We start from the raw sequence: 27012 nt of genomic DNA, 5'->3' as shown, positions 1-27012 counted from the left end.
TTCCTGCTCGCCGCCGCCCTAGCTTAGTCTCCAAGCCAGTGCTGATCTCGCAGGCCTCCCCACGACCGTCCCACCCAGTTCCGCGAGGGTATCCGCTCCGTCCCTCACTGAGCTCATGCTGTTTCCTCTGCCTGAAGCACGCTTCTTCGTGCTCACCCCCTGGCCCAGCCAACACCTACTGGTCTTGGGATACCATTCCCCCAGGAAGGGTTCCCTAACCAGAGGCAGGGGAGTGCGCCCGCTCTGGGCTCCCCCGCCGCCCTGGCGATCCTTATGAAACTTAAGTAAGATCATGTCACTCTCTTTGAAATACCTCGGAGGCCCCCATTTCGCTCGGAATAAAAGCCATAGTCCTTAAAATGGCCTACTAGGCCTCTACTGTTGCGGCTCCCCATGCCTCTTACCCTACTTCATCTCCTAATACTTCCCCACTAACTCCCTCCTCTGACTGCACTGGCCTCCCGGCTATTCCTTGAACACACCAGTCACACCCTCAACGCGTTGCACTTGCACTTGTTCCCTCTGCTTCTCCAAATTATACACGTGGTTCATTCCTAACTTCAGTCTTCGCTCACCTTCAAAAGGCCTTCTCTGACCATCCTGTTTAATATTGCAGCCCCTTCTCTTGCACTCCTTCCCAGCTTTACCATAGCCCTTATCACCATTCTGCATACTAAGTGTTCTGTGTCTATCTCCCCCACCACGAGAATGTAAGCACCATGAAAGGATTCCTGAGCTCACTGCTGGATTTCCAGTGCCTGGCACACAGTGGGTGCTCAATACATATCTGTAGAATACATGATTGGTGCCCACCTTGTCCCAGTTACCACGGTCGGTTTATAGAACTGCCTCTACTAGCAGGCTGGGCAATCCCTGAGGGCAGAAATCACATCTCCCTGTTCACCTGTTTCTTCAACACACTGGACAACGCCAATATGCCGAGATTCTCGGCAAATGTGGGGAATTAAGAGGTGAGTCATTTCATTTCACCCCTCTGAACCTTTAGGGTCCAGCAACTCCACTTTGCTTGAAGCACCCACAATGCTGGTTTATGCCTGTTTTAGCATGGTGTACCCTTTGCCCAAATGTCTTTTTCACCTCACTTCTAATTACTTTTTTTTCCCCTCCAAGCGATCTGGCTTAGGTAACACCCCCTCTGAGAAGCCTCTTCTGGGCTCCAGCTGCCCCTGGGGGCTTCCCTACTCATAAAGAATATTGCTTCACCATGTGGCAATTGCCTGTTTAACTGCCTCTCTTCCCAGCCACACTGTGAGGACAGGAATCCAGTCAAATACAATTCAGATCTCAACCCACAGGACCTGTGCAGGACCTGCGGTATTTGATGAATAAAGAGACAAGGAGAAAAATTATCTGGTTTATTCAAATTTCTGTGATCTCCCTGAGAAACAAATTGGAGTCAGTGTAGACCAGCACTGCCCGACAGAACTTTATGCAATGATGGAAATGTCTTATAGCTACACTGTCCTCTCATGTGGCTATCTGAGCACTGAAATGTGATTAGTGTGATTGAGAAACTGAGTTTTTAATCTTACTTAATTCAAATTTATGTTTGAACAGCCACATGTGGCTACTGTATTGGACAGCATAGGTGCAGACCAGTGGTTCTCAACTGGGGATGCTTTTGCCCCCATAAGGGACATTTGCCAACATCTGGAGACATTTCTGGTCATCACAACTGGGGAGGGGCATGCTACCGGAACCTACTGGGCAGAAACCAGAGATGATGCTAAACATCCTACAATGCCCAGGACAGCCCCTCACAACAAATAATTATCTGGCCCAAAGTGTCAACTGTGCCAAGATTGAGAAACCATGGTCTAAACCATTTAGCACCTGCCTTTAACAAAGGCAGACCCTCAACTGTCTTGTGCTGTTGTTCCCAGGAGAACAGATGGCCCAGAAGGCTTCAGGGAAGACCCAAAGCTGTTTCCCCATCAGTCAAACAACAGATATTTACTAAGCCAATATGTGCTAAGCCTTGTGCCAGCGCCAGGACAGGACAGGAAGAGCTGAATCCTATCCCCAGTGAGGGGCTGCCTCAGTGAGAGGCTCCTTCAAGGATCCTGGCAGAAGAGTGGGGTTGGTGCAGGGAGCACTAAAGGTCTTAAGTCCACCTGTGGCTCTGGCCCCACATGGTATCAGCTGCTTCCCTCATCCTCGTAGGCGATGGCAATCCCTCGCCTTCCGCTCACAGCTGCCGTCACCGGCGTCTGACCCAGACAGGGTTGCAGTCCCTGCCAGCTCCGGGAACTAAGGAATGAGGCTGCAGAGGGAGAGGCTTGAGGGTGAGTGGCCTGAACATAGGGGAAGAATTCAGATGGGAGTGGAGATTTGCCACACTCACCTGCAGGGCTGCTCTCAGCCAGCTCCAGCTGGGGCCTCGGGGTTAGGGCTGAGCATCCAGGATCAGTTGATGGCTTCCAGGCAGGTGGGGGCCGGAGGTCCCCAGTAATGAGTGACACATCTGGGGTGTCCCACAGCTCCGAGTCAGGTGGAGGGAGGGGCACGTGGAAGGGAGAGCCTGGAAGGAAGGGAGGGAGAAAGCCGATCCATACTGGCCCAACTCCATGCCCCAAGCATTTTTAGCCTAGGCCTTGCCCTCACCACTCACCAGGCAATAAGTCCGCGTAATGTGTGAGGTGGGGAGCCAGGCCTGGAGGTGGCCATGCAGGGTTGCAAGCAGCTTCCAGCTCACACGGTGCCAATACAGGCCGGAAGAAGCTGCCAGAAGGCTGGGTGGCTAGGGCACCCAGAGGACAGGCCAACAGCACAAAGACATCCACCTCAGGGAAGTTGGCAAGCTTGGCAGGCGTGGGTCGCCCCAGGGCCAACACATAGCTACGCTTGCCAGCAGCCCGTGTCAGGTTCCGCAAATGTGCCAGTGCCTCACGGTGTCGGGCCACACCCAACGTGCCCGCCAGCAGCCCCACCACACGGGCATCTCTGGCCCTCTCTACCAGATAGCGTCTACGTGCTCTTAGCCGCAGAGCCCGGGCACCTTCATCCTGAGTCCGCCCTGTGTCTGGGCAGCAGGAGGAGAAGGGCCGCCCTGGTGCCCAGCCCAAGAGCAGCCGGCTCAGGTCTGGGTCAAGGTCAGGGTCAGAGACGGCCTCAGAGCCCCCCACATAGAAGGCACCATACTCTTCCAAACACCTCCCTGGAGCCAGGGGGAAGTGGCGCCCAAAACGCTCCAGGGGCTCAGGATCTGGATTGACGGAGCCCACTGGCAGGGGAAGAGCTGGGCTGGAGACAAGCAGGTCCAGGTACCGTGGGCGCAGAAGGGTGGCCAAGGCCTCTGGAAGAAGGAGGTGGTGTCAGGGTTGGGGTCTGGTAAAGCAGGATCCCCTTCATCCTCGGGAGACTGAATGGGAACCAAAAGCAGAGGCTGGGGTCAAGCCCATATTGAGAACTCCATGGGAGTGTACTGACATGGGGAAATTAAGGCACAAACTGGTCAGCCCACCCTTCCTGCATGCAAAGGCAAAACCCTCACCCAGGGCGTGGGCACAGGCCGGCTCACTCAGCAGCACCACAGGCGCTGTGGGGTCTGGGTTCTGGGCCTCGAAGGCCTTAGCGCAGAGCTCCAAGGCCACAGATCGCTGACCAAGGACGAAGGCAGTGGGCAGTGGGCGGGCAGGAGGGCTTAAGCAGGCAGGGCCAAAATGTACAAGGGCCTGAGCTCCAGCTTGCTCAGCACCCAATACATCCACACAGCAGCTGCAGAGAAGATACCATTAGTGAGAGGGGTTCTCATCGAGAAAAGCGTTGCCGTCATCAATGGAAAATGTGGTCAATGAAGAATACGACGTTATGAAAAGAAGGCACCGTCACTGAGAAGAGCTAGTAGCAGGAGAGGAAACGTCACTATCAGGGAGAAACACAACCATCGGGGTCAGACACTGTCATAGAGAAATGCCATGAGCCCTGGATCCCTAGACCTAGCCCACCCTCTATCGTCAAGCTCCAAGTTCACACCTGCCATAGGCTGTGTCTCCCAGAATGAACATCTTCGATCCTGTGGCCTCCTCCAGTCGTGCAGCCACGGCCCCAGCATCTCCCAATAGCTGATCAGGGAACTGCAAGGCCACCTGTAAGCATAAACCATGGAGTCAGGAACAGCCTCTCCTCTTCAAGGGAAACCTTCCAGGGAGTCCCTACCTAACCTTCAAAGCCCCTCCTCCCAGAGAAGCATCTCCTCTCATTCCCATCCTCACAAAATCACCCAAGATCCCGATCCTCTGGGCGACCCATCCGCTCCTCACCCGCTGACACCCCAGGTCGCGGACAAATCCAACGACTCGCTCCAGCTCATACACTCGGTCCAGGTCCCCAGGAGGAGTGCGCAGCCCCTCAGCGCCCGCCTCTCGCTGCAGCGCCGCCTCCGCGGGGCTGCTGAATGTAGACTCCATAGCGGGAGGCAGCGGGGACCTCCCTCAATCAGCTTCAGGCCCCGCCTTCTCAAAAACGGCCCTCAAAGTGTCGGAGTCGCTTGGTTGGGGGGCGGGGGCGGGGGTGGGGAGGGAGTGGTGGTGGTGGGGAGTCAGTCAGCCCGCAGCCGTTGGGCCAGGCCCCGACCCATCCAAACTCCCGTTTCTCCGCTACACGTGGGCCTCCAAGGGAGATTACTTCCGGGTGTTTGAGGCGGGGCTCATGGCAACTTTACCCATCTAAAAATCAGCACGGCTCCCGCCCTCCAGTCCTCGCCAAGCCGCCCACAGAGAACCAATAGTCGGCCTCCTAGCCCGAAGCCAATCGGAAGTGCCTCAGAGGAAGGCGCGGAGCCTTGTGGGTGTTGTAGTTCTCCTGGCCCGCCTCTCCGGGTGCTGGTCTTCCGGTTCAGCCGCCAAGCGCCCTCAGAGACACCGACTCCCTGAAAATAACTACTCCAGTTTGAGCAGTTCCTATCTGCCTACACTGTTAAGCACTTCCCCTGCACTCTCTCAGCTGGGAGGTGATAGAGAATTAGGCATTGCATAATTTTTAAATTAGGTACCAAACTGCCTGGGTTTCAATATTGCGCTCTGCCCCTTACTAATTACTGAGGCTCTTAGTTACTCAACGTCTTTATGGCTGTTTCCTCATCTGCAGAATGGGGCTTGTAACAATAGTACTTCTAATAGGATTGCTGGGGCAAATTAATTTAGATATAAAACTTCATAAAGTAGTCCTTTGCATAGCACATGTACTAGAGGAATCCACTACTATCCTCACAGCAGTCTCAAAAAAGCAAACACTGAGCACTTACTGTTCACCAGGTACTACAGAGTTCACTCTTTGGAGTAAGAGCTGTCGCATTTTGCAGATGAGGAAACGGAGGCTCGAGGCTAACTGCCTAATATGATACAGCAAATCAGTGGCACCAGCAGTACCCAGGTCTGATTTCAGCAGCTGTTCTTTAGACCCCTCATTCTCCCAGGTTATATATGCTACATTTGATCATGGCAGCAGGGAGGAAGACACCTGGGTGCTATGTCGTAGGAGAAAAGGAAAGTATGTGAAACATCTCCACATGCTCCAGAAGTGAAAAATCAAGAGTAGGTGAGAATGGGATGGAGGAGGGGTAAGGGAAAGGGGACAGAGTGACCTCAGGGGATGACATGAAAGGGGGGCTGATGCTGGCTGGTGTGGGAGGAGGTTGAATGAGGATGAAGAATGGAGGACACAGGATTTGCACGGAGGTTGGGAAAAGAACAGGAGAAAAAGTGAGACAATCGTGGGAGTAACCAGTTCTTCTAACACTTCCAAGGAGCCTCATGGCCGGGAGTCAGGAAAACCCAGTCCTGCTCTTGCGATCTTACTGAGATGGCGGCTGGGGTGCCTGAGAGGCAGCCAGGGTGGAACTATGGCTGAGACAGAAAGGGAGGGAACCCTGCTAAGGGAGGAGAGCAACAGCAGGCCGGGAGCTGTCCTTGGTCCTGACCAAACCCTGACCATCATGTGCTGGTCAGGTACCATAGAGTTGGGGAACTATGGGTTTGCAGACAACACTAGGGCCTGCCTTCCTCTTCCTCTGGGGTCTACCATATCTCCTCCCCCACATGCTCAGCTTTCTATACCTCTCCTCAACCAAGTGCAAGTCTGGGTGCCTCAATAGCCCCACACAAGAAACACACCCTGGAATTCAAAGCCACTCTCCATTTCTTCCCTCCCAGCTGAGCCCAGCCTCACCTCACTGCCAGCCCAAGGCCCCAAGTCCTCTACCTAGGAAACCTCCCATTCCTTCAGAAATGAAACTTCCTTCATGCAGCCTTCCTCACTGGTCCCATTCTCCCAGCTTAGTTAGCATGGTAGCTACGGACGAGATCAGCTTTTGTTCAGACAGAACAAGGCATGGCAGAATTAGGGGCCTAGTACTCAGCATTGTTGATTAAGTAAATGTATGCATGCATGAACGCTGAGACTAATTTAATGGGGGGGGTTGCTGACACTACTGCAGTCCCCACCTACCCCAAGGGCATCCGCAGTATCCGGAATGGCTCCAGCCTAGGCGGCTTGGCTATACCAGTGCCCCTTCCACCCCAGGAGCGAGAGGTTGGCCCCACCACACCCTACCAAGGCCTGGGTCCAAGCATCCTCCCGTCCTTCCCCCAGGTCTTCTGAGGTCGCCCAGTTAGGTGGTGGTGGCAGTGGAAAGGAAGCAGAGACAGCAGTGCAGTGAAGGTTCAAGTTTACTCTTTGGGGATGGGAAGGGGTGAGGAGGAGGTGTGGGTGGGACGGGGGCGCCCCTCAGTAGTCAGCTGTATAATCTGTGCCGTGGAGCCCCCGGCACAGCAGTGTGAACTCTTTCACCATCTCCTTCACCCGCCTCTTGTTTACTCGCTCGCTGAAGGAGAGAAGGGAGAGCAAGTTAGCACCATCCACCACGCCTCCTCTACCCCCTGACCCGAGCCCAGGCCCTGCCAGCTCTGCTCACCGAAGGATCTGTTGGCTGAAGGTGTCCTTCTGTTCGGGGCTGAGGCGGGCAGAGGGAAAACCAGGTGACTGAAGTGCCTCCTTGATCCACACGCTCAGGAGGCTGAAGCAGTGTTTGTTCAGAGCAAACAGGATGTCAGCAAAGCAGTCCATGAGGCTGCGGGAGGCCTGGCCCCCAATGGCCTGAGGGAGACAGGTTCTCAGCACACCAGGGCCTTGCCCCTTCTGCAGCAAGGGTGCCTAGCCACACCCACCCACTCCCAGACAGTTCCTCAGCCAAAGTGCACATGACAGGTGAGCGCTCCTTTTCAAGAGCCAGCTGATCCTCACAGAAACCCAACAACTTCCAGCCATTTACTTGACGGAGAAACAAGAGCTTAGGGAACCAAGGCTCAAGCTCCCCAGGAAGGCAGCTGCCCCAACAGTGAGGGCCACCCAACCCCCATCAAACCCCCCACACCTGGCTCCCTCTCACCTCCAGCACTGCTATGAGCAGCATACGGCCATCCTCATGTACCACCTTTCCCACAGGTTCTACGTCCCCACACCGAGGCAGCAGCTCTGTCTACAGGGGATGGAGAGGCCCGTCAGCCCCAGCTCTTTCCCCCGTCCCCCTGACGACAAGAACTGCACACCACGCCCCTACCCTCTAGAGTCCTGGGCAGGGTACGCTAGGTATAGGGGTGGTGGGGGCTTAGGGGTCAGCACGGGACTCACAAAGAAGCCACAGGAGGCCTTGACAGTAGGTGCTTCGGGGAACTTGAGGGCCAGCACAGCTGTGGGAGAGGCAGAGGCAGATCAGATGGGTCTCAAGGATCCTCCTGAAGGGGCCCCAGGCCCACCTGTCCACCTGGCCCCACTTACCACACTGGAACACAGCTTTGACATCCAATCGTTCACACAGGAACAAATCTGGCTTCCGCTTCAGAGCCTGCAGAAGGTGGAGCTGGTAAGCCCAGCCCAGCCAACTCCAAGAACCATCCCCCCACTCACCTGCCACCCAGACCCCAAGTTCACACACCGCAAGTAGAGGCTGTCAACACCAGCCACCCAGCCATCTCTGGGGGACCCAGACCACTCCAGAGCTCAGTAGGTCAGGAGGGGAGCAGCCAAGGGATGCTACGTACATGTATGTGTACATGAACGCACAGGTACATGAGACAGGTTGGGAGTCATAATGCAAAAGTTTGGGTCCCAAGTCACCCCTGATCAAACACCTCACTCCCCACCTCCCACCATCAGGGCCAGACCTCCTGCAGGCTCCAGGTTGCCAGCAGTGACTTCACTCTGATTCACAGAGGCAGTTGAGGCCCCCTGGATTTGTTAACAGAGCAACAGGAAGAAGAGATGGCAGCTGGACATGGAGCCCAGTCTAATAGCCCCCCTCCTACACCCCGCCTGCATTCCTCAGACACTCTCCAGCTTAGGAAGAGGAAAAGCAGGGCAGGAGCCTGGGAGCCACGGCCCCACCTTTCACCCAGGACACCCTGTGTCCAGGCCCTTCTCCTCTATACCCAATCCAGGAGCCAGGGCTGCCATGTGAGGGGGAGTGGATGGAGTATAGGGGCCGAGAGCCCACCCCAAGTGGTACCAGGGCATGACTGGCACATCCTCAGGTCACAGGAGATGCTCTGCACAGCTCCCACAGTCATCAAGCACTGCTGTTCCCCAGCAGCCCCCCAGTGCGTACCACATCGACCCCTAACCCTCCAGTCCTCACATACCTTCCACGCCCCCATGTTTTACTCTTGTGCACACAGCCCCACATGCACCCTCACTTGAAATGCCCTACTGACCCTCTATCACACACTTCTATCACATCCCTTGTACACACCACTCTGCCACATTTGCTACACACCCTCACCACATATTCACATCCCACCCCCCCACTACGTCCCCAAACCATGTCCACACGCCCACACCCTCGTTCCACCTGGTTTCCCAGCACGTGCACTCTCCCCACGCACAGGCACAAATACATACTCAAACGCCCTCACCCCAAAGATGCACCCTCATGGATACCTTCACACACATCCACCCAGGCCCAGGACACACCGCCCGTTCCCACTCCTCCTGTGCCCCCTCCACTAGACTGTAAGTTCTAAGAGAGTAAGAACTGTGCCTGCTTTTGCTCACCATTATATTCTCAGCACCTAGCAGACTACCAAGCACGTATTAAACACTCCAAAAATATTTGTGCAGTGATTAAGAAACACATCATTTATCCCAACCCATGGGAACCCCCAACTCACAGGAACTTCCTGACACATAGAACCCCCCATCATACTAACCCCACATTCCCACAGCCCAACACATATATCTTCTCAAACATACAACCCCTAATACCACTACCGTACATACGCCTACCCTCCATAACACACACTCCCACAGCCCAACACACACGCCTCCAACACGCATCAATATTCAAACTCCATCAATGCCTAACGCACATCAACACACAACACGCAACAATGCCCAGGCCCACACTTCAACTACACATTTATCCCGACACTCAACATAATACACATACTACTTACGGCAGCCACGTGATTTCTGCTCCCTTCCCAAACCAAACTCAAAACATACAAGTAAGGTCCGACACACTTACACACCAGACGCATCTCACAATGAAGCCAGCACCCCACCTCCCAGCAGCAGCAGGATCTGTCTGACAGCCCAGCGACAGCCAAGCTCTGGGCTCCACCGCAGCACATTCAGCTCGGCCCCTCCCTCGGAGCTCCTCCCAGCCTACCTCTCGAGAGCAGGATGGGGGCACTGAGGCAGGCAGTTCCCGGCAGGAGCACGGGGACAATGAACCCCAGGCCCTTCAACTCCGGTCCTGCCCCTGAACTCCTTGGCCACCCCAGCCCCACAGGAGCTGCTGGGCACAGTTACCACCCCCTCCCTTCCCCACCCCCCAGGCCAGCCCAGCTCCCTCCCTTCGGGATCAGCCTCTCCCTGGTCTCTGTGGAGGACTGAGCTAGTTGAGGCAAAGGGGCACTAAAGGAGGATGTTGGGTTGTCAACTTCCACGGAAACAGATGAAGAAACTCTATTCAACTGAACAGAAAAAAAAATTTGTCAACAGAAAGCTAAAAATAGGCTTAAATTGAATTTCAACATAAGAGAAAGAGAAAGAGAGAGAACAGAACGTGAATGAATAAAACTAAAACACACCTGTGCCAGGAGTTGCATAAATGAATCAACAATATCAGGATGATCCCTGGGCCCTAAAATATAATAAAGATGGAACTTAAGAAAAAATTATACAAACAGCAACTCAACCTCATATAGTTATGTGGGACTGAGAGCCTGCAGGGAGACAGCGTGGGGGCACATGAGCAGCAGGAAGCAAGATAAAGAAACAAAACATACAAAAACCATGAACTGGGAGAAGCCCAACAGAAAGAGACGGCAAAGTGAAGGACGGTCTGCCCCAGCTCCCTCCCGAGGGGCCTTCCACCTACTCCCCGCTCCTCCTCAGGTCAGTCCCCAAGTGACCCTGTGATGCTCGAGCAACGCTGGCCACCACGTAGCTGGACAAACAGCCCCCAGTCTCTTGCTGTGGCCTCTGGCACGCTGCAGTGGCCCTACACTGCTTCCTAGCACATACCTCCCCATCACTAGCCATCAAAGAGGAGGGCAGGGCTGGTGGGAGGTCGGTCCTTGGTACTGTCTTTGGAGGCCTGACTGAAGGTCCTGGAAAGGCCCGTGTATCATGGTCTGAGCAGGCACCCCCTCCCTTTCATGGCCTGAGGGCTCTTGGTTTAGCCAAAGAAAGGAATCTGTTGGGTTCTCTTAAACCAGAAGACTCCTTCTTGGGTACTGCCGTGCCCCATATGCTGTGGGGATGGCCGGGCAAGCCACTGGCAAGGCCTAGGGAAAGGAACTGCATCATGAGGCCAAAAATGAGAGCTCCACCCACAAAGCCCCTCCACATGGACACAGACCCAGCAGAGAGCCAGGCTCAGGGCTGACCACCAGCTCCCACCATCTGGACGCACAAGGAAAGAGGGAAACCAGTCACCCCACGGTGTGGTGGGAGGGCAGAGTCCGAGGAAAGTATGGCAAGGCTGGGACAGAATAGCAGGTGAGGGGACCATCCTGTCCTGTAAGACAACCAACAAGCCCAACAGATAGGATGTTGGACACTACTCTGCTTCCAGTTCTGAGGACACCTGCGGCAAGGACGAGGCGTGCACCTGGAGGTCCTGCTCGCCGCTCCTCTCTCAGGAGGAGGTGCTGCGGGAAGCCCTGCCTGAGACACCACTAAGCAGCTGTGTGATCTTGCGCAAGCCACAGACGCTCGGTTTCCCCGACTGTCAAGTTGATAATAACCTCCCCCCTGCTTCCTTCGGGCTGTGAGGAGCCACTGATAAAGCCCGTCCCTTCCACATCTGCGCCCCAAGTTACTCAAGTCTTGGAAAATGAAGCCCGGTGTGCCCCATGCCTGGGTCGCCCTGCAGACGGCAGGTCTGGCATTCAGCAGCCACCCTGCTAGAGGTGGGCCGGACAGTGAGGAAGAAAGGCTCCAAAGGCAAGGAGCCCTCGTCCCCCTTTCTTCAACAGCGTCTGGTGCCTACTCTATGCTGGCCTTGTTCTGACGGACGCAGAGGGAAGAGAGCCAAGCCTGCCCTTGAGGGGCTTAGTCCAGGGAGAGAGACAGACATGGGAGCTGCTTACTGAGTGTGATCGGTGCTGTATCAGCAGTGCATGCCCGATGCAGTCTTGGCACAAGGTCAGAAGCACCCAGCTTTGCCTCAGAGGAGCTTCCGAGGACTGATGCACGGGTAAGGCATGGAGGGGCGAGAGCTCACCCAGTAAAGGGCACAGGGCAATCCAGGCAGAGGAGCAAGGCATAGGGATCAAGCGGGACACGGTGAGGAAAAATCAGGGGTGGCTAAACTGCTGGAGCCATTCAGGAATGGACGTTGAGAAGTAGGCAAGAGCTATGTCACGCGGAGGGCAGTGGGATGATAACCCCGCAGTGATGGGGAGCAACAGAAGGGCTTTAAGCCAGGGAGGGAAAATGCTCAGGTTTGTGTCTTACAAAAAACTATTACAGCTGCATGGTGCAGAATGAATTGCAGAAGGGCAGATGTCAGGGAAACCAGTTAGAAGATTGCTGAGCTGATCCAGATGGCACCATACACTGGAGCAGTGGCCGTGGAGGGTGGGGAGAAGTGGGCAGGCTGAAGGACCACCACGACCTGTCCCCAGCTGGATACGAGGAGGGGGAGAGGTGGCGCTGAGGATGACCACATCCGGGTTTCTGGCTCAGGTTTCTCCCCACTTTGGAAACTACCCATGGCTCACCAGAGCAGAGGCCAGCATCATGGGACCAGACACCGAGGACAGAAGCAGAGAGCACTCTAGCTCCAGCTGAGACTCCTGGTGAGCCTCAAACCTGTGACCACAAATCCAGGCAAAACTCAGGAGGCTGGGGGAACAACACTGTTTCCTTTCCGAGTGAGAAGCCTGGGTTAGGCAGCAGGGGAAGCCTGGAGCCCCCTGCTCCCAACTTCTCTCAGGCAGAGGGCCGCAGTGAACGGGGTGCTGGGACCACAGCCAAAGGATTTTGGCCTAGAAAGGAATGTCTCAATGTAGGGAAAGGAACCAGCAATCACTGAGTACATCGTGTGCAAAAACCCCAAGCCAGGGGCCCAAAAGATGCTACTTTTAATACCTGTAACAATCCTATCGAGTATCTGAAAATCTCCATTTCACAGATATGGGAATGAAGGCTCTGAAAAGGTAAGTGACTTGCCCAAGGTCACACAACTAGTTGGTGGTGATGAACTTAGCATCTAGGTCTATCTGACTTCGAAGCCACGCTCTCTCCACTTTTCATTCTATCCCAAAGGAAATGGAGTCAGCCTGGTGCCCCAAGTCCCTCAGAGCTTCCAGCCCCATCTTCCCCCACATCCAGACTGGCCCTGAGTCCAGCAGGCCAGTAGAAGACATCATTCACTCTCTTGTCCACTTCAACCTAAGGTGTCAACTATCTGTAAGGTGACAATTGTGCTGTGCTTGATCCCGTAAGTTTCCCATCAAGTCCCAGGTGCGACTCAGGGGAGAGAGGAGAACGGAGTGGGCAGCTTTGGCTCCCCAGGTGGGGAAGCAGAGGCAGTGGCAGTGGCAGTGGCGGCAGCAGCGGAGACCCTGGGCAGGACCTACCTTGCTGGAAGAGGGTGAGTGTGACGGAGGTGACGAGCAGGAAGAGGGCCTCAACTGGGGGAAAGTGGGCAGGCTCATGAGCAAAGATGTGGACCAGCTACAACAAAGCAGGGAATGCTGGTCAGCTGAGGCCCTGGCCCACCAGGACAGGCCAACATCCCGGGGATGCAGCTGAGAACCCCTGCCAGAGAAGCCATCCACCCCACTCCACCCACCTGCCCAACCCGTGTCAGATCTCTGCCTGGGATGACATCCCAAACACTGCTGCATCCAGCAGAAGGCCCACCTGTCGAGTGAGGTCAAGAGCGGAGGCCTGAGGGATGGTGCTGTACATCCGACCCAGCATCTCACACAGCTGTGGCACCATGGGGGCAAAGTCGTCCAGCAGCGTCTTAACTGACTTCTCGAAGATAGCGCACACCGCCTGGGAAGAAAGCAAAGGGGCCCTGGTCAGGAGGTCACCATTGGCTGGAGCAGAACTGAGGCCCTGCACAGAGGAGGTCTAAAAATGGGCCCTTACCTACAAGCCCTGCCTGGCTCTGTGAACCAAGGAAGGTAGGCAAGTCTGACTCTCACCCTGGAAGGCAGGAGGCTAAAAGGCCCTTCTCAGAGGTGCTGAGGATGGAAATTTTTAACTTAACTCTTGCTACTTACACATCCTCACCATTGCCTCTCAGGGAGCAACAGTAGTGAGAAACTTCTGAACTGAACGTAACAAAGGCAGGTGTCTGATGCTAAAATGGATCTTTGTCACTCAGCCCCAGCATCACAGTCCTGGGGTCGAGCACTTCTTGTGATGCTGGGAAGCTCTGAATGTCTTCCCCAGAGATTCCCTGTGTCTATGGGGCAGGATTCATCTCCTTTACTTCCTTCAGGTCATCTCAAAGCCGAGGTGGGGCGGCAACACCTTCTTCCTGCTCCACCTCTGAGCAAAATCACCACAGGGGCTGATGGCAAGGGTCAGGACTCACCTCCACCACCTGGGCATCATTCAGCCATTTGCTCAGCACCTTCTGGATAAGCTGGAAGACCTGCTGCAGTACCACCACCACCTGAAGACAAAGGAAGAAGTGAGGTGCCCCCACTACCACTCTCACCCACCCAAGAAGGACTACTCAGTAGCTGGAAGTAGGCCAGGAGTTCGAATCTATTACCCCAGACTGCCCATTGAGGACTCAGTGCACGGGACCCTGGGGGCAGGAGTGCTTTGCTGAATCCCCATGAAGGAAAGAAGATACCCTGAATTCTGGGGATCACCTTAGAGGAAGCCTCATACTGCAAAGCAGGCATATTACAAGTGCTTCAGAAGATAACCTTTTAAAAGTCACTCCCTATCTACTTCTGCTCAGTAGAAGTATTTTAGTGCCAAAGGCTTTTGGGCTGGCCCCTGAAGCAGCAGAGATGCTCTCACCCAGATAGGCTTAGGGTAGAGAGCCCCAGGGGATGCGTAGATACGGGCAACTTATGGTGGAGCAGAGAGCAGCCTGAGGTCCTGGGAGGTGAGGGAAGGCAGGATGATGACTACCAGAGAAGGGGCTCTGCGGGAGGACAGTGGCCTCGGTTTGGTCTGGAGCCAAAAGGGTAACTGAAACTGGGGTGGGGAGTTGAGTACAGGGACCAGGATACTGTGGCTTCCTTTTCTCCAGGAGAAACCCTGGAGGGGATACTTGGAACAACGACCAAAGCAGTCCCTCACATCTGTACAGAGCTCTACGGTATGCAAAGTACTTTCAGTCAAGACCACCCCTGCTGTTCAGCACAGTTCTATGAGATGAGCACCAGACACCTTGATGTTCATAGTTTTGAATGGGAAGCTGAGGCTTGCCCCAGACCAAACAGCTTGTAAGTGGTCATCCCAATCCCTTTTGTGCCCGAGCTTACCGCAGTACTTATCACACTGCTCTGTGACAATCTGTTTACATGTATTTCTTCTAGACTAGGAGCAACTCAAAGGCAAGAAGTATTACATGTGGAGTGCCCGTAGGGGACAGCGAATGCTGAAGTAGAAGGCCTCACAGAGTTGGGGGTTAAACAGGGGTCCATAATTACATCACTTTGGGGTTGTAGGATAATGTCGGTGTCCCCCATGGGGAGAAGGAAACACTATAACACCACCCCAGTTGGGGAGGACAAAGACATCATCACCCACAGGACTGAGACAATGATATCACTCCCTACAGAGCAAGGGGCAATGGTAGAGTCATTCACAGGGTCAGAGGACCAAATGCATCATGCCCCATGGGGCCAGGGACACAATGACAATATTATCCGTAGAGTTCAGGGGTGAGTATGACATTCCCACAGGGTTGGGGGGGCAACAGCAATGACAACATCACCCACAGGATTGGGTCCCTGCGGCACTGGCAGCTTCCGGAGCTCAGAGCCTTCATGATCATCTTCGTGATGACTGACGTCCAGCGTGGTGAAGAGGTTGGAGAGAAGCCCCAAGATGTGGACAATGGCCAGCTTGTTGGAGGGATTAGGCTACAGGGAGAAGGGAACCAAGCTCTGGGTCTCCCAGCCCTGACTGCCAGCTCAAGCCCCACCCCTCAGCAGTCACAGCCAACACGAAGGGAAGCCCCATAGTCCCACTGCTGCTCCCCAGCCACACACACGCGCACACACTCACACATGCACACACACACACATACACGCGCGCGCACACCAGCTCACTCACTATCTCCTCTGCCAGCTTCTCCAGCTGCTGGATATACGGCGAGATGAGCGAGTGCAGGTTTTTAAGGATCTCCTCCACTTGTAGGGCCGACAGCAGGAAGCCCAGTGCCTGCATCAGCCACATGCACTGGCTCGTCTGTGGGGCAGAACATCGAGGGTCAGTCCCAGACACACCTGGTTGTGGGTGGGAAGAATGAACCTCTTGGGGAAAGTTCTGAGAACAGAGAATAAGGCGCAAAGGCAGAAGATGGGATTTCTACAGCTCCCCACAATACCCCAAGGAGCCCCTTAGAAACTTTTGAACTCACCTTATGGATCTGTTTCATCAGCACATCCTGGGGAAAAAAAGAAGGAATATGGTGTCAGCACAGGGCAGAGCGTGCCCTGAGGCCCAGCTACACACCCAGGGCCCCCACGTACCTGGGAGACAGCCACGATGTTGGCAGCATAGGGCGGCAGGTCATACTTGCATTCTCGGCAGATCTTCTTGAGGGTGGACACAGAAGAGATAGAGAGCTCGGGATTGCCTAGGGCATGCAGTACTAAGGGTAGAACGCTGTTGATCATGACGGGGTGGTCAGCCAGCCATTCAGACAGAGCTCCTGGGGGAAGAAGGGAGAAGGCGAGACATCTGAGGCAGGCCAGGCTGGCTGTGTACCATGTCCCTGTGAGGCAGGCAGAGCTCCTGGCAGGGTGGAGTTGCAGCCCCTGTACGGAGCGCTGCTCATTCAGAGGACTGAATGGGCAAACACGTACGCACATGCTCAAACATGAGCCTTACACCTGAGAAGCAGGAAGGAGTTATGCAGTAGAGGCCCAGTACTGCTATTTCAGTGACAGTGAACTAGCCTCACTGAATTGCAGCTCAGTGCACTGTACCAAGGACCCCTAGACATGCCAGGACAGTCAGTTGGCTGCAGTTCTGATTGTGTGTGTGGGCATGTATGTCTCCCACTTTGGATAGGACCCAGCAGGCTGGCTGTGGCTGGGGATGTGTGCCTTGGCTCTGGGAATGTGCTCATGGGTGTGTGCCAGGTCTCACCAATGGTGAACATGACAGTGTCCGCCAGCTGCACATTGCTGATGCTGATCCGTGGGATGAGGCCAATGAGCCCGGGCACCACATCAGAATAGTTGACATCGATGGTCTCCGCGATGGATTGGAAGCCATAGAGCAGGGCCTCTGTGTGCTGGGAAAAGAGGATGCCACTGGCTTGGCTGAGGAGGAGGGTGCGACAGGTCTGGGAGGGCTGAGGGAATCAGGCTGGGGAGGTACCTGCCAGGAGTAGGGCTCCTCTGAGCTGGTAAGCAAACGGCCCAGCTTGTCATAGAGGTTGCTGAGCAGCTCGGCCCCCAGCATCTCATAGACATACATGAGTGTGTCTGAGATGTCCACCCTGAGAAGCAGATAAAGGTCTTATACACAGCCTGGATGCTTCCCCCAAGCCCAGGCGTCCACCCCAGTTCCCTCAGAGCCCTGCCAAAGTGCCTATAGAGAAAGGAGGCCCAGGATTCAGGAAGCCTGGCCTTGGGCCCCTCCCCTCATTGCCTTCATTATTTCAGGACTCCCTTTAGAGCTAGGATTGGCCTGCTACCATCACCTGTAAATTCGGAACTGCTCCTTCTCATCTGAGGACCAGAATCCATATTCTTCATCAGAAGGGAACTGGGCCTTGTGCAGAAGCACATCTACCAGCTGGAAGTAGACCGGCCGGTATACCTGCTGGTACACAGCCTGCTTCTCTGCCTCAAAGGACAGAATGTCATCCTGAGAGAGCCAGGGAGGAGAGTTAGCCAGAGAAGCCCCTGATCCACCTTCTTCCATCATGGCCCAGTCCTACTGAAGGTCACATGACACACCTGCAGCGTGTACCAGAAGGTGAGGGTCAGGGAGCTGGTGGTCTCGTTGACAGGGAAGTGGCCAGGGATGCCCGTGCAGAACATGATCATGTTGACAAGGGCCAGAAAGCTCTGCCAGTGCTCCACTTGGTCCAGCAAGGCCCTGGGAGGGAGGAGACATGGGGAGGTCATTCCACCTCCCCCACTTCTTAGAGGGCCCTACTATCCCACCCCCAGCTGCCCCTCTCCTCACCGGGAGTGGTTCTCGCCCAGGGCCACAGCAATGCGACAGATGCCATGGGAGGTCTCCATGTCCCCATTCTGCACTGCCTGTCGCAGTTGATCCTGCAGTCCCAGTACCAGCGGGATGAGTTTCAGGAGTGTGTTCACATACCTGGAGGCATAAGGTGAGGAGACCCATCATAGCTGTCTGCCCATCCCCCACCAGCTTTAAGAGAAAGGCACAATTTCCCTGTCGTCCATCAAAGCCCCCCTTCCTTCCCACATCAAACCCAAACTGAAAAAGAGGTCAGGGCCTACATGGCAGGTTTGATGCTGCCCAATTTGAGAAGAATCTTAGGTCAGAGACTTCCAGAAGAATTCTGGGAAGGAAGTACGAGAAGGTAAGTGTTATGGGTGGACTTGTGTCCTCCAGTTAGACTCAGAGTTGATACTGAAATGGGTTAAGACTTCTGGGGAGTTTGGGATGAGGTGAATGCATTTTGCATGTGGGAAGGACATAAATTTTGGGGGACCAGAGCACAGACTGTTATGGATTGAACTGTGTCCCCCCCAGAAAAGATGTGTTAAAGCCCTAACCTCCAGTACCTCAGAATGTGACCTGATTTGGAAATAGGGTCATTGTAGATTAGAACACAGAGTAGGGGGTGGCCCTAATACAATATGACTGGTGTTCTTAAAAGAAGACATTCATGCGAAGACAGAGACCTACAGGGAGAATGACATGTGATGATAAAGGCAGAGGCTGGAATTATGCAGCTAGAAGCTGAGCGGAACACCAAAGATTGCCAGCAAAGCACCAGAAGCTAGGAGGTGGCAAGGAAGGATTCTCCCACAGGTTTCAGACGGAGCTGACACCTTGGTTTCAGACCTCTAGCCTCCACAACTGTGAGACAATAAATTTCTGTTGTGTGTGCCAGTGTGTGGCACTTTATTATGGCAGCTCTAGGAAACTAACACAGTCAGTGTAAGGGGAGACTGAACGAGGATGGGAGACAGAAGAGGTAACGCAGGCTGAGCTGTCCCGTTAAAGACTTTAGAAGGCAGCAACAGCTCCTGAGAGCATCAACCTCCACCTTCCACTCCACCCCCTACCACCAAATCCTAACTCCTAAGGACTCTGGTGGCAATAAGGAAGGGAGAGAAGTAGATGATGAACTCAGAGGGAGCTTAGAGGCAAAACAGGGATATGAGGATGGGGAAGAGTCAAGAACAACTCTCTTTGGTGGAGGTATTTACTGAGACCTGGAGGAGCAGGTAGAGGGGGACAGTAATCAATTTAATGGGAGGCCAGAAGGTGGTAAGTTCAAGGTATGTTGGTGGTTAAGTTTAGGCATGTTGAATCAGAGGTACCTGGTGAGATAGGCAGGTAGAAGTGTCCAGAGAGTTGGAGATAAAAACCTGAAGCCCGAAGGAGAGGTTAGAGCAAGAGACATAGATTTTGGAAATATCAGCAAACGGCAATGGGAGTAGATGAGAAGTGCCCAAGAAGAAAGTGTTGAATGAGAGGAAAGAGCACAATGATGCCTAAAGAAGGATCAGAGGAAGCAGAGTGTACAAAGGGGGCTGAGAGAAGGCTAGCTCCGTTCCCAGAAACCTGCTTTGTGGAGATGAGACTAAGCAGAGAAGTGATACTCTCGGGGGGGGGGGGGGGGGGGCGGGGATCCCTCTGCTGTCAATCATGAGTCACCATCGCAATCTATGGAGGGGAGGGGTTACTGAGGGTCCAGAAGGAGTTCTGTCTGGACTTGCCCCAAGCAGGTGGCTAGGAAGTAGCCCCATAACCTTAGGTGGAGGATGAGGAGGACAAGAGGCAACCAGTCCAGGATGTTGGCTTTCTCCACATCCTGGTTCTGGTGGGACAAGACGTCCCTACCAGGGTACCCGCAGCCCAGAGACAGTTCCAGAGGGTGCTGCCTGGAGACAGTGGGGATAGCTTCGGTCTCGTGGCCCTGACACAGGCTGCACCACAAGACAATGGGCACCTTCAGACCAGACTCTGGCACAATGAGTAGGGGCAGGGCCAAGGCCATGGCCTGCAAACTCCCCAGTAGCTGAGACGGGGGCAGCTACTGAGACGGGGGCAGCTACACCTTCAAACTTCATGTACACGGTAGGTACTCAATGAAAGCTCTTAATTTGTCTCATCTATACCTCATAATAGGATAAATCAAAGAGTAGAGCCCAGTAGAGCTCAGAGTATTATAACTCAAGGTCACAGAACAAATTAGAGACAGATTCCAGGCTAAGACAGCTCCTTACACAGCTATAGATCTGCTTCTGTTTCAAGGCCCAACCTGAATTTCCCCAAAGGATCTATGGAGATCTCAGCCCATATCTCAAGTTCTAACTGATGGGAGCCCCCAAGAGCCTGTCTAATTCACCTTCTTTCCCTTCCCCAGCCCCCAGTGAAAAGCTTTTCCAGGATTAAAAACAAATCTCAGGAAAAAAAAATTTTTTTTCAAAGGAGAGAGAGCCAGGCAAGCAGCAGCAGCTGGAGGGGTGAGAAAATGGTGACTTGAGTGCAAGCTCAGCCAAGGAGAGCTGATGTCAGGACACCTGGGGAGGTAGTGGCTGGATGACCCAGAAGTCAAAGCCACTGAAGGTGACTTTCTCAAGCCAAAGCTAGGAAACAGACTAGACAGAGCAAGGCCCAACACTGACTCCAGGCTGGATGCAGCCCACCCATGGGGGAAACTCTTGCATAGATTTCCTACCGCCTGGGCACCTGTGCCTGAGACCTGTGAGCAGACACGGGCCTGAGGCCTTGAGGCTTCTAGGTGTGGGGGAGGGAGATAGAGCGGATGTCTTTAAGCACCACGGCTGAGCCTGGGTTCAAAAGGCCTGGCTCCTGTCGGTCAGCTCGAGCTGCCGGGGCAGGGCTGCTGGGACTCCTTGACTGCCACTCACACTGAGCTCAGCCCAGACCTGCAATTAGAGCTCTGGGAGCAGAGTTGAGAAAATGGGGAGAGTTGCTAAGCAACCAAGGGGGCTGCAGCCAATGGGCGCTCAGGAGGCTATAGGTTCCCTCACTGGCTCCTTGCTTGCTCATTGGTTCAGAGGAGGAGGCATCAATACCTGCCAAAGCCCTCGAGACTGGCTAGCCGGGTAAACCTGGGTGTATCCAAGGACACCCCACATCACCCACGCACTGGCCCTGCCAATTCCCCTCAGCCAACTGTCTGAGCCCAGCCAGCCAAGAAAGGCCTTGACCTGGGACTTGGTACCCACCTGAAGTTGGAAAACCAGAGAAGCCATGGGAAAGGGCTCGTACTAACTGCCAATGCAATAATGATACCAAATACTAGTGACTGCCGTTTATGGAGTATCCAGGAACCATGCTAAACCTTTCACAGACATTCTCTTATTTAATCCTCATACCAAAATATTCTCCACAGAATACCAGGGGCAGGCCCTGGGCACATTATCCTACTTAAACTCTGTAATATGATCACACCCATTTTACTGATGATAGAAACTGAGGCTTAAAAGTGGTTTTCCCACGGTCTCAGAACTAGGAGGCGAACCCTCTGGGATTCAAACTCAGACATGACTAATGCCAAGGCTAGAGCTATCAACCACTTCCCCAGGCCATCTCTTCCAGTGGTATCTTCCCCTCTGGTTCTGCCAAGCATTCCCAAAGCATTTTCTCTGAAATGTTAAGTGTCAGGCCTCCAGTCTTGCCCTGGCCAATCCAACTTACACCAAAAATCCCATCATGCCATTTTCTCTGCTTACAATCCTTTAATAGCTTTACATCATCCTCAGGATGAAGACCAAAATCTTAAGCCTGGCCAACAAGGTCTTGCATGATCTGGGCCTGGATCTCCTACTACTGGCCCTTATACTCTGCTGTCTAATCACACCCACTCACCAGGCTCTCTCACACCCTTCCCTTGCTTGGGCTCTTCCATCTGTCTGGAAGGTCCTCCCCATATCCATCACCTCCATCTGGCTAACTGTTACACAGCCTTCAAAGCACAGCTCTACTGCCACTTTCTCCGGGAAGCCCTTAATAACCCTCAGAGTGGGTTAAATGCCTCCTCTGGGTTCTGACAGCCACCCGCTCCCTCCATTACAGCGTTCATCACATAGGCTCTACTTGCCCACCAAGTGTCTACTAGACGGTGAGCTCCTATCTCGCAGAAATCAACCCATCTTTAGGCTCCCTGTGCTCAGCCCAGGGCCCCCCACACATAAACAGACGCTCAAGCAACACTTGCTGAAGAAGCATCTCATTACACTCACCTTGTTTCGGGTCCTTCAATGTATGGCGGTGCTGCCCTCCACAGGCCTTTGCACCTGCTCTGGCTCCCGAAGCCTGGAACACTCCCTCCCCTTCCAACCTCCCCCTACCCCACCCCCACCCCTCACCACTCAGGCAACTCCTACTTTTCATCCGTTCAAAAAATAATGAATGCTACCAAGTGCTGCCAGGCACAGTGTGACAAAATAAAATAAAATGACAGAGTGACTGTCCTCACAATGCTGAGAGACTAATGGGGAGACATACATTAAGTTATAATGAAACTGTGTTACGGGCTAAGAAGGAAACACACTGGGAGCTCTAAGATAAAATAATAGAGACCAAACTGAGTCTTAAAAATCATGAGGACTTCCTTAAGGAAGTGAAGCTTCAGCTGAGGCAGCAGTGATGTGACAAGTACATGTGATGGTTCAGAGGCTAGAGGGAGCCTGGGACACTCACAGAACTGAAGAGATTGTGTGAGAGTGAAGAAAGCAGGGAGCACGGCACGAGACAAGGCTGGGGACGCCATGCTGTGCAGTGCCCCTGTGAATCACGTTGAGGATTCTGAACTTTATCCTAAGAGCAGTGAGGACCCACTGGAGATTTCTGAGCAGAAAGGAAAGATTAGATCCTCATTTTTAAAGGATTTCTCTGGGTGCTGGGTGGGCAATGAAGGGTATAAGTGTGAAAACCAGGGGACTGGTGAGGAAGCCCCTCAGTATTCTGGGGAGAGAGGTGAGGACAGCTTACACCAGGGTGGTGGTAGTGGAAATGGAAAAAACAGATACACAATATAGTCAGAAGCAGAACACCAGAACTTTGTGACTGCATGATTGAGAGAAAGAGAAGGGAGAGTCAAATATTTTCGTTGAATAATTCATTACATGGTTGTCTGATGTCTGTCTCCCTCTCTGACCCATAAGGACAGGGACCATGTCTTGTTTGGTTCCAGCATAGGACCTATTTCTAGCAAAGGACCAGGCATGCAGTAGGCACTCAATTAGTGTTTACTGAATAAATGGATGGATGGACGCGTGGCTGGCCAAGCACACTGTCCACCTCCGGAAGGTGGGGACTGGCTCACCTCTGGGCATCAGGCTGCGAGATGGCATTGACAATGGCCTCCACGCTGCTGTCGAAGAGCTCCGAGTCCTGCAGAGCAGCGAAGGCAGCCTGAATGAGCGCCTCACAGTCCTGCAGGGGCATCTCCAGCTGCACCCAGCTGGAAAAGCACTTGAGCACCTTCTGACGCACACAGCTGGGTGAGCTGGGCTGCTGGAGCAGCTGCTCCAGCAGCGGGAAGACAGCCCCGCACTCCACTGCCAGGCTGGCCCGCACCAGGCTTTTGCGATACTGGGGCAGGCGGCTGGTCTGGAACTCCTCGGGCAGCACCGTCAGCAGCTCTAGCAGGGCCAGGCAGCGACCCTGGCCATCCACCGGTGAGTCCTCAGCCTGGAAGAGCCGTACCATATCTGCCACAGCACACGGCCAAGCATCAGGCATCATGCTGAGAGCCAGCGAGGCCAGTGCCACGCACAGCCGAGTCAGCACGATCTTGGAGCCACTGGCAAAGCGGGTGATCTGGGTGAAGAGCTGTGCCTTTAGACTCTCATACTGGTCAGTGGGGATGTCACTCCAGTAGCGAGAGATCTTGATGTGCAGGGCACTGGCCCCAAAGTACTGGATCTCAGGCACCTTGTTGGGCTGCAGGAGCTGCCAGCTGAAGTGCCAGGCCTGTGGGGAGACCTGGGCCTGCATCAGCCACTTCTGAGCCAGGTTCTTGTTCTCAATGTTGGGGTCGTAGTAGAGCTGGTGCAGCGCCTGCAGGACAGCACAGGATTGAGCAGGTGCTGGCGACTCTGGATCCTGCCAGAGCCCAGAACAGAGGGCAGGACTTGGTCCTGCAAGACTGCTCTCTCTGACTGGGGGGCTGAGCGGGAAGGGAGAGCTCAGGGCTCTGCAGTGTTTCCTGGGCCTGGAGTCCTGCCGATACCTTGAGTGCCTGAACTTGGCCCATGCTCTACCATAATCTCTTCTCCTTAGAGCAAAACATTATGGGTTCCGAAAATGAACTTCCACAGGAAAGCAGCAAAAGAGGAGGCTGAGTTCCCCAAAGGGGAAGCACCTGAAGTAAAGGGCAAGGCCCAGGTGGAAGGAATGGCTCCATAGGGAAGAAGCTTAACCTGAGAAGAGTATGAAACAGCCTGAGGGCCCCCCCCCAACCCTCCCAGGCACAGCTGCTCTCATCTACTCCAACAGCTCCATTTAGCTCCCCCAGGATCATCCCTAGGTCACTCCAGATGCTGGCACCAAAGCCATTGTGAAATCTGAGCAGGGCTAAGACTTTGCCAGGCAGCCCTAGGGCAGAGACAAACTGGAGAGGAGGGTGAGAACGCTCCTCAGAGAGCACACGAGAGGGTCCAAAAAGCTGGTCCAGAGAAGTCTTGGCCTGCAGCCCTGGCAAACGCCTAGCCTGGAGCTTTCAACTAGCCAAATCCCCAGGGTCCCAATTCCATTAGGACTTCACACCGTAAGAAAACAGTGGTTTATCTCCCTGGTAGCACATGGAACAGTACGCCACCATGCCAACACTGCCCGGCCCCAGGGGGTGGAAGAGTGAGGCTAGGACTCTCACCCCCTAAGCAGGCTCCATCCAAGTAGACTTAGCCCTGTCTGTAACCCTGACAGCCAGTTATGGCCACTGTCCCTTGTTTGGACCCACAGGGATGCTGAGGCAGGCAGAGAACAGAAGCAGAGAGACACATCCTCACTATTGGGTATGGTAAACGGGGCTCAAGAATAACAAACGAAAATCTGCAACCATTCTCTGCTTTCCAGCAAGGTAGCCTCATCTCCCCATTCATCCCAGGGAAAATGCATTTCCGCATTCCAGGCCTCTGGGGGCAGAACCCAGAAAAGAAACAGAGAAGCAGTTCAAAAAAGATGGACTGGGCAGTGGGGGAAACTGGGAGTGCCATGGCAGGAAGCCATGTGGGCAGGTGAGTAGGGGAGAACTCTGAAGCTGCCAGCAGGACCAGGCTCCTTGGACCCAGCACAAAACAAAGGGGGCCAACCCTACTCCTGCCTGCCCAGGAGCGGTCTGGCCTCCATCCAATAAAGGAAGGACCCTTCTCCAAGGAAGAGTGAAAACATAACCTAGATTGTTTTAGTTCCAGATTATTTTCTGAGCCCCTGGCTCAACAAAACAGGTCCAGGATGGCTCAATATCACTATGGTTTCTGGAGACTGAGCTGCAGGTCTCCCGGGTCCTTGGTTTCTTACTGCACTGCTCATGCCGTTCCCATGGAGCTGGAGAATAGCCAGTCTGGCTGGAGGTCTAAATCGTCAGCACCCTGGAAGGACCACCCCAAGACCCTAGAATATCCACAGAGGACCCATGTCTAAGGAAAGCCAAAAATAGCCTATTAAGACACCATTACATTGCTGTCCTGCCTGCCCAGAGAGACAGCAAATGCCAGGTGCTCTGGAGGCACCAACCCAACGGGCACCCGGCCCAAGCCTGGGCTCTGGCATTAGTGTCAGTCCCCAGAACTTCTGCTCTGTCACTGGAGTGCCCACCCCAGGGCCCTCATACCTTCTCCACGTTCTCCACAGTGAAGTCCAAGGCTGGTGCTGCTCCAGCCCCTGCAGCCCCCGGCTGCTCTTCCCGCCGCTCCATCTTTGCTCCCTCCCCAGCAGGGAGGCGGACCGTGACCTGTCTCCTGCCCCAGCCTCTTGGCTGCTGGCCCCCTGCTAGACTCCGGCTTCGGTGCCCAGGGAGTGGTGGGGTGACAGGGGGCCCAGGGCGAGCATGGCTGCCGAGGCCTCCCCACCTCGGTTGGCGGGGGGGCTTGCCAGAGGCCAAAAGGGATGCTCTTAGGAGAAGACCTACTGAGGGGGACTCCTAGGAGGAAGCCGTCAGTGAGCAGTTCGCAGGCAGGGATCCTGGTGGTAAGTCAGGGCTCTGTCCCCAGAAGCTATGAGGAGGGAGTCATAGGGGAGGGAGGCCTGAGGGAAACCAAGGCCCTGGCCCGTGAGGGGTCACAGGGTCGATGGCCTGTACCTACAACACCCTCTTCTGAGTGAGGTCTCGGGTCCTAGGGAGAGGTCACGGGGGTGGGAGGCTACGGGGAGAGAGAGCCCTTCGCGGGTTACGGAGGCGTCCAACGAAGCGCAGGGGGTACAGCTTCGCAAGTCTGGGGCGAAGAGTCCGTGGAGTTAAGGGGCTGTGGCAGGTCCCCACCGCTCGGCCTGGCCCGCGCTCTTCTCACTGCCCGGCTCCGGCCCCTCTACCGTCGCTGCCTCCGCCCCACTGACTGACAAGCGAGCTGGCCCGGCCGGGACGGGGCGGGGACCTCAGAGAGGCGCGGGCTGCCCCGAGCGCCTATCCCCGGCACCGCCGACTCAGAGGCCGTACCTCCCAACCCTCGCCTGCCCTGGCCCGACTCGGCACGGCACAGCCGAGCACGGCCCGGCGGAACTGCGCGGAAACTCTTTCCGGGTCCTCGTTCCTGTCCTCGCGCCAGCCCGCGTGCTCCCGAGCAGGCGGCGGAGCGGCGCGCCGCTTGAGGCCCCCGCCGAGCCAAGGCCCCCGCCGCTGTGCACCCTGGGAAATGTAGTCCGGATTGCGCCCAGCGGGAGGGCGGCGCCTTGCGGCGGAGGCGGGGAGCACGTGGGCTCGGGACCCGCCGAGCCCCGCCAGCCGCAGGCCTACGGCGGCCAACAGGCACTCCAGGTCCGGCCGGCGGGAGGCGCTGCGGGGCAGCTTCCTAGGAGGACGTGACTCAAGTGGGTGGAGCTGCGAACCCAGGCTGGAGGATAAGGTACGTGTTGGTGGGGCGGGGGGAGGGGTGCGGGGGGGGGCAAAGGTCACTCCGGTACTTCGCTGGCGGCACGACC

The 27012-nt window shown here is 54.9% G+C and overlaps 2 protein-coding genes across 3 annotated transcripts; both read right to left on the bottom strand.

Moving 5' to 3' along the window:
- Nucleotides 1-1362: 1362 nt before the first annotated feature.
- On the bottom strand, nt 1363-4637 carry DPH2 (diphthamide biosynthesis 2). 2 transcript variants are annotated; one of them, XM_060082989.1, is made up of 6 exons: nt 4284-4637; nt 3997-4109; nt 3515-3738; nt 2633-3316; nt 2366-2542; nt 1363-2284 (listed from the first exon to the last, which is right to left on the bottom strand). In XM_060082989.1, exons 1-6 carry the CDS (start codon nt 4428-4430, stop codon nt 2160-2162), a joined length of 1470 nt encoding a protein of 489 aa, XP_059938972.1. In that variant the 5' UTR covers nt 4431-4637; the 3' UTR covers nt 1363-2159. The 2 variants fall into 2 exon arrangements, with proteins under 2 accessions (XP_059938972.1, XP_059938980.1); XM_060082997.1 differs by lacking the exons at nt 3515-3738; nt 4284-4637 and having other exon boundaries at nt 3997-4075.
- Nucleotides 4638-6671: 2034 nt separating this feature from the next.
- IPO13 (importin 13) lies at nt 6672-26608 on the bottom strand. The gene is made up of 20 exons (XM_060089675.1): nt 25709-26608; nt 23198-23934; nt 17878-18018; nt 17646-17787; nt 17387-17553; nt 17062-17182; nt 16828-16975; nt 16206-16387; nt 16094-16120; nt 15787-15921; nt 15450-15593; nt 14081-14161; nt 13396-13533; nt 13110-13206; nt 10110-10162; nt 7798-7864; nt 7651-7709; nt 7409-7498; nt 6935-7116; nt 6672-6844 (listed from the first exon to the last, which is right to left on the bottom strand). The coding sequence occupies exons 1-20, from the start codon at nt 25790-25792 to the stop codon at nt 6748-6750; spliced, it is 2892 nt and encodes a 963-aa protein (XP_059945658.1). The 5' UTR covers nt 25793-26608; the 3' UTR covers nt 6672-6747.
- Between the last annotated feature and the right edge of the window lie 404 nt (nt 26609-27012).

This window comes from Mesoplodon densirostris, chromosome 2, assembly GCF_025265405.1.
Source record: "Mesoplodon densirostris isolate mMesDen1 chromosome 2, mMesDen1 primary haplotype, whole genome shotgun sequence".
In the NCBI taxonomy this organism is placed as follows: Eukaryota; Metazoa; Chordata; class Mammalia; order Artiodactyla; family Ziphiidae; genus Mesoplodon; species Mesoplodon densirostris.
The sequence above is the reverse complement of the archived record's forward strand: the minus strand, read 5'-3'. Positions and strand labels throughout refer to the sequence as shown.

Bases quoted from the DNA above. Each gene is read 5' to 3' on its own strand.
- DPH2 (XM_060082989.1), bottom strand. From the start codon at position 4,430: ATGGAGTCTACATTCAGCAGCCCCGCGGAGGCGGCGCTGCAGCGAGAG. The intron at 3,317-3,514 runs GTGAGGGTTTTG...TCCTTCTTCCAG, and splicing joins GGCCTGTGCCCACGCCCTGG to AGGCCTTGGCCACCCTTCTG. The intron at 2,285-2,365 runs GTGAGTGTGGCA...CTCCCTCTGCAG, and splicing joins GGCTGAGAGCAGCCCTGCAG to CCTCATTCCTTAGTTCCCGG.
- IPO13 (XM_060089675.1), bottom strand. From the start codon at position 25,792: ATGGAGCGGCGGGAAGAGCAGCCGGGGGCTGCAGGGGCTGGAGCAGCA. The intron at 16,121-16,205 runs GTACGTGGGGGC...TTTTTTCCCCAG, and splicing joins ACATCGTGGCTGTCTCCCAG to GATGTGCTGATGAAACAGAT. The intron at 7,117-7,408 runs GTGAGAGGGAGC...TGTCTCCCTCAG, and splicing joins TGCTCATAGCAGTGCTGGAG to GCCATTGGGGGCCAGGCCTC.